The following is a 10614-nucleotide window of genomic DNA, read 5'->3' as shown; positions in this document are numbered from 1 at the left end:
GGAACCACGGAAGGGACCGGCCCGCCGCGGGGAAGCCGCGTCCCGGGAATCCGCGCCTGGAACCTCCGTTCCGGCTCGCGACGGTCCTGCCCCGCGGCTCTGCGCGTCACAGAATATCCCGAGATGGAGGGGACCCGCAAGGATCACCGAGTCCAGCTCATGGCCCCGCTCAGCACCATCCCCAAGAGTCACACCAGGTGCCTGAGAGCCTTATCCGAACGCTTCTTGAGCTCTGCCAGGCTTGGTGCCATAACCACTTCCCTGGGGAGGCTGGTCAGTGCCCAAACAGCCACTGTGGGCAGAACCTTTTCCTGATACCCAACCTAAACCCCAGCACACAGCTTCAGGCCATTCCCTTTGGTCGCGTCACTGGTCACCACAGAGAAGAGATCAGTACCTGCCCCTCTGCTTCCCATCGTGAGGAGGGGAGACTGATGAAGTCTTTTCTCCGTTCATCCAGTGTATGGATGCATCTGGTGTAAATTCCGGAGGCTCTGGAAGGAGGGAGCTGCCCTGCTTGCCCACACCGGTGTGCAGTGCTTCAGCAGTGGCTCAATCTCTCTCCAGGGGAAATACACCATCCCTTACTTGTTCCACACCACAGCCAAGGGTGGTGAGGCTGAGCGATTACAGACTGAAATCTGCTCACCTGCGTTGTAAACACCTTTGTGAAGAAGCCATTAAACACCTCCAAAATGGAGCAAGTGCAAGGTTAAACATTCTGATTGAACAGCCATGGCTTTATAAAAGCTTCAAAACGAGTCTGAGGTCATATGTACCAGCTCCTGGAAAATGTTGTGTGGAGGGTTTTGCTGTTCCCCAAAAGTCACACTCCCAGGTTGTGCACAAACAGAGCATCACTGTCACATCTCTCTGCAGGTCCATTAGTGGGTGACAGCCACAGGCAGCAACAAAGCAGTCAGTGAATCTACCCTTCATTTCCCACCAGAGGAAAAGGAGAGGAAGACTCATAGCCAAAATATTTCAAACTAATACAATAGAGAAGCAGCAGTGTGCTGCCTCCAGCACACTGAAAGGATTCCAGAAGATGCATTGTAATTTTTTACTTCCCTGGCTTCCAAGAGCTGCATGGGGAGGGTGTGTTCTGCTGTAACAGTTGGTGAGGGTGGGATTCAGAGCTCACCTCACCCCACTTTGGCACTCTGAAAGCTGTTCATCCCACTGGAATGGTTCAGCTGTGCTTGCTCTGTCAGCAGAGAGAGTACAGGCATCACCACAGAGCATCCCATCTTCCAACGGGCACACTAAGATGTACTCTCTTGGCACCCACTGTCTCAGCAACCCACTTGGTCTTCCAACTTTTGGGGAGATGAGAAGATTTAGCATTCTTCTGCAGATCTACTGCAGCCTTTCTGAGGCTGGAGTCCTAGCAAAGCTGGTCTCCAAACATCCACCCTCATATTCCAAAACGATTATAAGAGAGATTGGGAAATCACTGCAGTATCTGCTGAAGAGCCTGAGGAGCAGTGATCACTCACAGCATCCAGGGGTGCCAAATTGCACCAAACCAAGGAGCACTTATTGCAGGGAGGAGTTCTGGCAGTCACGGGGTGTGTGGGCTGCTGGCCTGACCTAATGTCCTAAATACCTCGACTTTCCATCAATTAATACCATCTCATGTGACACAGCTGAGATTCATAGCCCAATTGTTGTGGGAGTCATAGGAACAAATCTGGATAACCAGAATCAGAGATCAGCTTTGTGGATTAATTTACAAAGAATTGTCAAAATGCTCACCTAAGAAATGCCGACAAGCTATCAGGATAGTGCATCTTGTAGAGTGGAAGAAAATGCCACAAGAGAAGAAATATTAAATACATAGATTTATTATTTTTTTTCTTATAAATATTTCATTAATTTCATAAAAAATAAAAGTAACAGAACCCTTTCGAGACAAAAGTTGAGTTTGCCTTAGAAGCAATGGCTATTGGCAATACACTTTTAGGACAAAACCAACACTATATTAAAAACAAAGGGCCATTTAAATAAAGGACATCATAATAATAATAGTAATATTAATATTGTGCTTAAAGCTATATAAATATCCACAAGGAAGAGGGAATGTTGTAGTGTGTAGCACAGGTGTAGGACGTGCTTTGTAGAGCAGTTAATTGTGTTATGTACTCAAGGAAGAGTATGATGCTTTTGTACACTTAAATAAAAAATACTCCAAAGCATTCTCCCCAATGTCCATCCTTCTGTGCAATGTTTGTCACCATCAGTAGTAGAAGCAGCCAAATGCAGCCACCACACAAAACAGACTGTCCTGGGGAAAACAGAGAAAAGCTCTGTGTTAGTCAAGGCAAGCTTTTTGCTAGTCTAGTGGAACAGGCAAACATCGGGGAACATTTAGACCAGATTGTGGGATCTTAGCACCTCAGGATGGAGGTGCAGAGAGGCCGAGACCACCCTTGGGGGGCTCGGGAGTCCTGGAATGCTGCCAGAAGTGTCTGGTGGCAGGGCTTTGATCCTACACAGGAGATGAGACCTGTATGAGGACTGGGAGGAATTCACTGGGTGAATGGTGAAGGGATAAGTTAGTTAAAGTGTAAAACACAGGGTTTAGGATTTTGGTACAGGGGGGTCTAAAGAAGTAAGATGGAGGAATTGGGGCGTGTCCTGTCCTTCTTCTTTTTCTTCTTGGCCTCCATCTTCTGTGGTGGTGGTGGCACTTGGGGATTGGTTATTACTAGAAGTGCACCGGTTAATAAGGGTAGAAGGTATTGGGGAGAAATGATAAATATTGTACACGTAACTTAGGGTATAAAGATAAGTGACCGCCCAGGGGCTTCGGCAGTGTGCCCATGGCTGACTTGCTGTGCAGACCTCTGTCGGGCTGAAAGAAAATCTTTTAGATAAACAATTAATAAACACCAAGACCGAGACAAGATCAGAAGTCTCTCCTCGTCCTTTGAAGCGTCGGCTCTTCAAGGCCATCCCTGGGCCTTTCCAGGCCACCTAAACAGCATGGAAAACCTTACAAGTGGCGTCCCTGAGCTATCACCGGTCGTAAATCAGCCGGGAGAAAAATGAACTTTACACCAGATCATAACTGTATGGTAATATATAGCAATTTTCTCTCTTTTATTTAAGTTTCTTATTCACCTCACTTGTGGTGTAACCCAGGTGAGTGCATCTGAATGCCAGAATTGCCTCAATTTCCTCCATCCACACACCCACAGGTATCTAGGTGTCAGTTTAAAATAAAATAATAATAAAGTAAAACCTTGACTTTGGCACAGTCCTGGATTTCAGCCATGCTCCACGACTGCAGTTCAGCAAAGTATGTAAGAAAATACTTAATTTCTTGTGCTTTCTCTCCCCACCAGTAAATGGTGTGACTACAATGACTTTTGTACTGTACTGTGTCACCTACTCAGGGGAGAACTTTAACTATGTTGGCTGTTAAAGTTAAGTATGTTTTGTGAACAAGCATGTAAATCAGGCTGTTTCAATAATCTCGATTCCTTCCTTCTAGCAGTTGTTTCTTTTCTGCTCCATATTTAAGGTCACTCTGCCTCTCATACAAAAGCAAGTAGCCTTGCACTTGCCATGAGAATCCAGCCCATACTTACGTTCATGAACACGTCGTGAGCACAGCTGTCAGTGTCAGCGTCCCAGAAACATCGTGCAGCCATGCTAGACAAAGGAGACAGACAGGGACATTACCCAGAGTTCATGTATATTGACCTAAGTGATCACAGATACTTCCCTTGAAAACAAAACTGAGCTTGCTTTAAAGGTAATGGGATTGGGAAGTATGCTCCTGAATCCCAAGCCTGGTTTTCTACTGCTGAATTCTACCACATGCTGTAATCCCCTCTGTATGTGCTCCACCTTCAAACTCATCAGCTCTCAACCTTGCTACTTCCACTGTGCAGCAGGACTTGAAATCTCATTGCTGTGGTGCTTAAGAATCTTTGACTTCTGGCCTATGCATATCAGTGGCTAATTTAGCTTATTTGTTCTTGTCCTTCACCTGCACCCTCATGGCACATACTCCCAATTTATTTATAGGGAGCTATCGTATGCCTTGGCAGATGCCATGCTACGAGACCACGACCTCTTCAAGTCTTTTCATATCTATACCCTCTGCTCCCTGACTATCCTGATGGACTTCTACACCCAAGCCCTATCCTGAGCACAAACAACCAGACCATAACAGGATATTGCATGGGAGATCTTGCGGCTGCCTTGTCTAGTGACACTGACATTCCCTTATCTCTGCTTCAAGGCTCCCACTCCCTGCCTGCCCCAGTGAGCCTCAGCTGACAGGATTCCTTTAGGGGCACAGTCCCATCATGTATGAGTGACTGCACTAAGGTGTATTTTGCATTAAGGAAGTCAGTGATTATGTTTCAATCTTGCTTCCTGTCTGTTACAAACTGGAAAATTTCCCCAACTGCTCTGTCAGCCTGTGTGGCTGGACTTCACATTTCTGATCAGACCATCTGAACACTGAACTGTTCACCCTGGCACAGTGCTTGTGGAGCAGCCTGCCTGCAGACAGACATTCCTGACAAAAGCCAGAACAGCAGGTACAGGTATTCCTCTCTGACCTCCAGAACAGGGAGGCAGCAGCTCTGATTACAGCTCTGCTGCACTTATTTTCTGCTGGAGTATCAGGCACAATAATAAAGATAAGCCCAGCAGATAAAGCACATAGACCTTGTGAGCTGTTCCCTTTTGTTTTCTCCCTACCCATGAGTAATGGAAAGCTACAGCCCACTATTGCAGCCAAGAGGAATTCTTTCATCTGACTGCAGGCATCTGGAGCTGACTGCTAGTGCTCAGCACCCACATGGGAATCTAGGCTTGGTTCCCATGGCAGTATTGCAGTGGGATTATAGAAACTGAAACTTCTGAAAAATGTAAATGAAGTGCTTATCGAAGCTTTCTGGCTTTAGACAGAAGTGAGTTACCATGGCTTTTGTGCTCCAGCAGGGCCTTAGGAATGGATGGGGGGTGTAGCCTAATTCATCATGAATACAACACAAAAGGCTTCTACCACACTCCTCAAGGCTTCTACCACACTCCTCAAAAATGATTTTCAGCATTTCAGCTTGCTAAGAACCTTGCTAAGAACTATAGAGCCAATTATCACTGGCTAATTCAACCAGTCACAACCTAAGCACTCAAGTTGCCACTAAAAGAGAAAAGAAAGTGATTTACACTTTATCATCTGCAGACAGATCTTTGTAGCAAGGGAAATTGGAAGCAGCTTCCAAAGGAAAAAACTACACCTAAACCCAGAAAACATGCTAGAAATACAATTAGAAGATGCAAAACTTACTTCACTCCTTCTCCTCTCTGCTCTCCAATGACAACCTGCACCACCATCTTGTACCTGTCAAATCCCTCCTCTGGAGAGAGAAAAAAATAATAGTGAGAGCAATAACTTTTTAAAAATATGAGCCCAAGACACGACCCTGAAAGCTAAAGATTTCTGGCTACAAAGCAAGTGGCTGTACAAGCCTATGCAAGCAGCCAAGTGGACAGACTGCCTTGCAAACTTCATTTTCCTAGTATGGAGTACCATGGTTTTGCTGGAGTTGAAGGGTGAACAGAGTAGTTGGCATCCATCAGAAGCTGCATCTTAAGGCACTGGACACCCCTGAGCAGATACACTGTGGGTCAGCATTCTGCTTTGACAACTTTCAAGAACTGGCCACATGGAAAGAACATAAATAAGGCTGCTGGCGGACAAAATGCAATTTGAAAAAAACTGCCTTATTTTAAAACTGTTTGATGCAAAGGTATTGTGAGATTCTTCTGCCACACAGGTGTTTCCTTTGCTCCCGAGTGGTATAAAGGGCCACACAATAGCTGTGTTATTTTTGTGCCTTCAGAGATGTGCTATTGTTTCACAACAGTAAAAAGTACCTCTGGGGCACAGGCCAGATCTAATCAGGCCATGGCAATGTTCCAGAAGCCAAATCAGAACAGGCATGTTTGAAATCAAATATAGATCCCTATGCCTGTCTTCAACAAAGCAGTGTCCCGGGACGACTCCAGCACCGTTTCCACTGGAGGACTGAATGCAGCATGATGGCTCTGCTAACATCCAACAGTCAATGCTTATCAGAGATGCCAGCTGATAAGAGTGGCTACCCCGGGCCAGCCTAGCTTCAGGCTGCTGCCACTGTGGTTGCACATGACTGAAGCCAAGCCCCGTGCAGAGGAGCTCAGCGTGAACGCGTGCAGGGAGTACAGCTGCTGCTGCTGCTGGCTCTGAAGCAGATGTGTAGTTCTGGGAGAAGCACAAATGCACGGCTCCTGCCGAGGGTGACCGTGCCACCACGGCAGGCCAGCCCAGCAGGTGGAGCACCAGCGTGTCCCCAGGAAGAACGGGACAAAAGTGTCCATGCCAGCACACACATCCGTATATTTATTCCGGCACAAAACTCAGGAAACACCTGCTGGTGCCTGCACTTTTCTTCTTGAACTCGAAAATGCTGGAGGGCATCCTGTGCAGCAGCACAACCTTTTTCCAGAGCTGTGAGGCTGTAGTCACACCCCTCCTTGGCTGACTGCTCCTCCCTCCCACCTTCCCTGTGCCCCCTGAGCCTTGTTCTGATCTCCACTGCTATTCCAGCTCTGATCTAACTCACAGCAGAAAAAGAGCAGGAATGGTTCTGTTTATGGAATCAAAAGGCAGTGAAACATCACTTCTTTCTTCTCTCTAATGCAGCTTCTTTTCCCCTGCAGACCCTCCAAGTCTGACATCACACACCTGCCAAGTTATACAAAAACAAATCTTGTCTGCTTGAATTAGATCTCCAGTTCTGCAGGCAAGGAATGCATATATATAGGACAGACTGCTTCATACCAGCAGACTGGAGTCAGTCAACGGGGAAGGAATACATTTCAAGAATAAAAGAAGAAAGCGAGATCTTGTCAAAATGGAGAGGACATGGCAAGAAAAGAAATTACAGCCCCAGCAGACCTCCTTACCTTTCAGTCTGTCTTTTATTGTGTCTGATAACGACTTGGTAAGTTCAGCCATTTCTTCTGGTTTGTACTGTACATCGGCCAGCCTCTCCTTCAGTATCGCACGGATGCATTCTTTTACTGTGGAGGACTTAAATCTATCATGGCAACAAAAAGTAAAAAAAAAAAAAAAAAAAAAAGAAGTGGAAAAGTTCACACACAACGTGTAGAAACACACACAGTGCCACTCCTCGGAAAATATAGCTTTCATGTATTAGAGAAAAATTATAGATGAAAAAAAAAGCTCCACTAAAACGGAGATATTGCCAAAAGCCAAACACCTATCGGCAGGGGTGAAACCAGCCGCACTGGACGTTGCCCCTCCAGCAGCACCCCCCACTCCAGTGGGTGTAAAGCTGGTGTGGGAGCCCGGTGCCGCCAAGCCCTCGGTGCTCCCCGTTCCCCACACCCGCACCGCCTCACGCCCAGGGACGCCCTCCCGCCATTCCCACCGCAGCTCCACATTCCCCTGGGGCCCACCCGCCCCAGTCCAAAGTTCCCCATCTTGCTGGCCCCTCTTTCCCGGCGGCCTCACCGGTGCTGGAGGTCGGGCCGCAGGCTGTACGTGTTCTCGGCCCCCTCGGCCCCCTCGTCCGGGCCCAGCTCGCCCATGGCCCCGCAGGCCCCGGCGTTGGTTACCGGGACAACTGCGGCGCTTCCGCCGCTGCCGCCGCTTCCGCCGCCCGCCCCGCGCGGCGCCGCCCGGGCACGGCTGCGGGGCTGCGGGGCTGGGCTGTGTGTGTGTACCTGCAGCGTGGGGTATCATTTGTATTGGAAAAGGAAAAGGAAAAGGAAAAGGAAAAGGAAAAGGAAAAGGAAAAGGAAAAGGAAAAGGAAAAGGAAAAGGAAAAGGAGAAAAAGAAAAGAAAAAAGAGAAAAAGAAAGAAAGAAAGAAAGAAAGAAAGAAAGAAAGAAAGAAAGAAAGAAAGAAAGAAAGAAAGAAAGAAAGAAAGAAAGAAAGAAAGAAAGAAAGAAAGAAAGAAAGAAAGAAAGAAAGAAAGAAAGAAAGAAAGAAAGAAAGAAAGAAAGAAAGAAAGAAAGAAAGAAAGAAAGAAAGAAAGAAAGAAAGAAAGAAAGAAAGAAAGAAGAAAGAAAGAAAGAAAGAAAGAAAGAAAGAAAGAAAGAAAGAAAGAAAGAAAGAAAGAAAGAAAGAAAGAAAGAAAGAAAGAAAGAAAGAAAGAAAGAAAGAAAGAAAGAAAGAAAGAAAAGAAAAGAAAAAAAAAAAGAAAAGAAAAGTTTTTGGGTTTTTTTGTTAAATGAAGTAGTTGGTAAATAAGTGTTAAATAATTGCAGGCTATTTTAATAAATGTAATAATTGTAAAATTTTGAAATGGCTTGTAGAAGATGCTGAGGTGCTGGAGCAAGTCCAGAGAAGGGCGGTGGAGCTGGGGAAGGGTCTGGAGCACAAATCCTGTGAGAAGCAGCTGAGAGAGCTGAGAGTGTTTAGTCTGGAGAAAAGGAGGCTCAGGAGGGACCTTATCCCTCCCTACAATTCCCTGAAAGGAGGGTGCAGCCAGGCAAAGGTCAGCCCCTTCTCCCAAACAACCAGCAACAGGATGAGATGGCACAGCTGTTCCCGGGGAGGTTTAGGTTGGACATTAGAAGGAATTTCTTCATCGTAGAAAGGGTGATTAATATTGGAATGGACAGCCTAGGGAGGTGGTGGAGTCACTGTCCCTGGAGGTGTTTAAGGAAAGACTGGATGTGACACTTAATGCCAGGCTGTAGTTGTCATGGTGGTGTTGAGTCATAGGTTGGATGTGACGATCTCAGAGGTCTTCCCCAGCCTGATTCATTCTGTGATTCTGTAAGTAAAGGGTTTGAAGAAGTTGCTGCCTGGGCTGTGGCTGGAGGTATGATGGGGAGAGAGTGGGGTAAGACATCCTGGCCTCACTGGGCGCTTCCCTGGTGACCCCTTCTGTCCCAAACCAGCCAGCAGCCACAGCCCCTGTGCTGAGCCTTGCCAAGGGCTTGAAGGGCTCCCTTCCTGCCTCTGTACAACACGTCCCAGACATCAGGGAGGAGATCCCAGCCTTGCTCCTTTCCTCCAGCAACTTCTTAAATCCTCCATAAAGGCCTAAAATTCTTGCTCCCCAGAATCCTTGTGCCCTTTTCCCTGCCCATAGCAGCTGTGTGTCACAGGGAAGGCGGCATGTGCTGCAGCCCCTGCTGAGAAGCTGACATTGTTTCCTCTGCAGGTTATCTCGAAGCAGCGATCTCTGTGATTGATTGTGCTTCCCACGTGCAGCGGATGACACGGCTGAGAAAGGTCCCTGTGTGCCTCACCCAGCTCCGAATGGAAACACTGTGAGGGCACAGCCAGTGCTGCTGTGGAGTGATGCTGCTGACACAGATGAGAGGCTGGAGGGGGCCATGAGCTGTGACAGGGCTAGGTGTGCCTGGAGGTGCCCCTCGGGTACAGGAGGTGTAAGGTTGCCCCAGGAGGAAAAACTGCCAGAGTTTTGCTTGGGTTGCACAGGCATATCCCAGCTGGTGCCAGATCCTGCCCCAGCCTCCTCTGAGCATGAATGGATTGCTGAGACCCTGAGCAGCAGCAGCTCCTAATTTCCACAGACTTTGCCAGCACCTCTTGTTAGAGATGGACTGGCAGAATCCTTACTACCGCTGGGCTGGGTGTCAGCTCTGACCGCCAGCAGGAACACTCACTGCCATGCTGGAGGTGACATTGGTCCTTTGCCATACCCATGTGGCACCTTCCCATCACAGTTACCAGTGCTCTGCCCAGGCCCTGCAGGTTTCTGCTTGTTAAAGGAACAGTTTTGTGTCTCTGTTCCATCCCTGTACTTACTCACTGCTTACCGCTGCTTACTCAAAACCACAGCACGCTACCTGTCCCCACAGGGTCAGATGTTGCTGCTCATGCAAATCGTTTGCAGAGACCTTCATGATTTCTGATAAGTATCTGAAAGACCTCACGATTCTGTATTTATTTGCAAACACTATCAACCATTTCCTCCTCTCACCCTAGCCACTCGGCTCCCGCCTGGGTCAGAGCCACAGATGTGAATTCAGTTAAACCGTTGGGGGAAGGATCTTTGGAACGTGTGGGCTTCTCTTCCTCAGCACCTTTTGTGGCAGTTTGTGTTTCCTCTTTCACCTGGGAAGCTATGGTTTCCCTGGACTTCAAGGTCATGCACCTCTTGGCTTCAGTCAGCTCCATCAGAGATATTTGATCACAACTTTCTTTTTCTTCCAGTTTTTCAGTGCTCCTTAAATAACCCAGATGCTTTTAAACATTTTGGGGCTCTACCCTCTAAACATTTTGACTCTCTACCCTCTGAGGTGAGTGCTCAGGTGACAGCTGTGTGCCCCAACAGCGATGGCTGCAGAAGACCAGGTCCTCCTCTGGGTCTCAGATGGAACTTACCAGCTTCTGGCTGGAGAAAAACTATGACATTTGTGCTCCAATGAACTGGTGTGACATGTGCTTGCTGCAGTTGCTGATTCTTAGTTTTAAATAACTGTCTTCTCACTTATTTCTGCTTGTCCTTACTTTTTAGACTTAATTTTCATCTTTTGGTGGACAAATAGAAAAGGACTGTCCTATGCAATTTGCCATGCTCCAACTCACAGAAAAAATTT

At 47.3% G+C, this 10614-nt stretch overlaps 1 protein-coding gene across 1 annotated transcript; it reads right to left on the bottom strand.

Moving 5' to 3' along the window:
• Window positions 1-1831: 1831 nt before the first annotated feature.
• On the bottom strand, window positions 1832-7651 carry DYNLT2B (dynein light chain Tctex-type 2B). Its single transcript, XM_058812425.1, has 5 exons — window positions 7547-7651; window positions 6976-7109; window positions 5315-5384; window positions 3597-3660; window positions 1832-2287 (listed from the first exon to the last, which is right to left on the bottom strand). Exons 1-5 carry the CDS (start codon window positions 7621-7623, stop codon window positions 2240-2242), a joined length of 393 nt encoding a protein of 130 aa, XP_058668408.1. The 5' UTR covers window positions 7624-7651; the 3' UTR covers window positions 1832-2239.
• Window positions 7652-10614: the final 2963 nt, after the last annotated feature.

Source organism: Ammospiza caudacuta, chromosome 11, assembly GCF_027887145.1.
Source record: "Ammospiza caudacuta isolate bAmmCau1 chromosome 11, bAmmCau1.pri, whole genome shotgun sequence".
Taxonomy (NCBI): Eukaryota; Metazoa; Chordata; class Aves; order Passeriformes; family Passerellidae; genus Ammospiza; species Ammospiza caudacuta.
The sequence above is the reverse complement of the archived record's forward strand: the minus strand, read 5'-3'. Positions and strand labels throughout refer to the sequence as shown.

Bases quoted from the DNA above. Each gene is read 5' to 3' on its own strand.
- DYNLT2B (XM_058812425.1), bottom strand. From the start codon at position 7,623: ATGGGCGAGCTGGGCCCGGACGAGGGGGCCGAGGGGGCCGAGAACACG. The intron at 7,110-7,546 runs GTGAGGCCGCCG...TTGCCATGATAG, and splicing joins CGGCCCGACCTCCAGCACCG to ATTTAAGTCCTCCACAGTAA. The intron at 2,288-3,596 runs GTAAGTATGGGC...TGTTTTCCCCAG, and splicing joins CTCACGACGTGTTCATGAAC to GACAGTCTGTTTTGTGTGGT.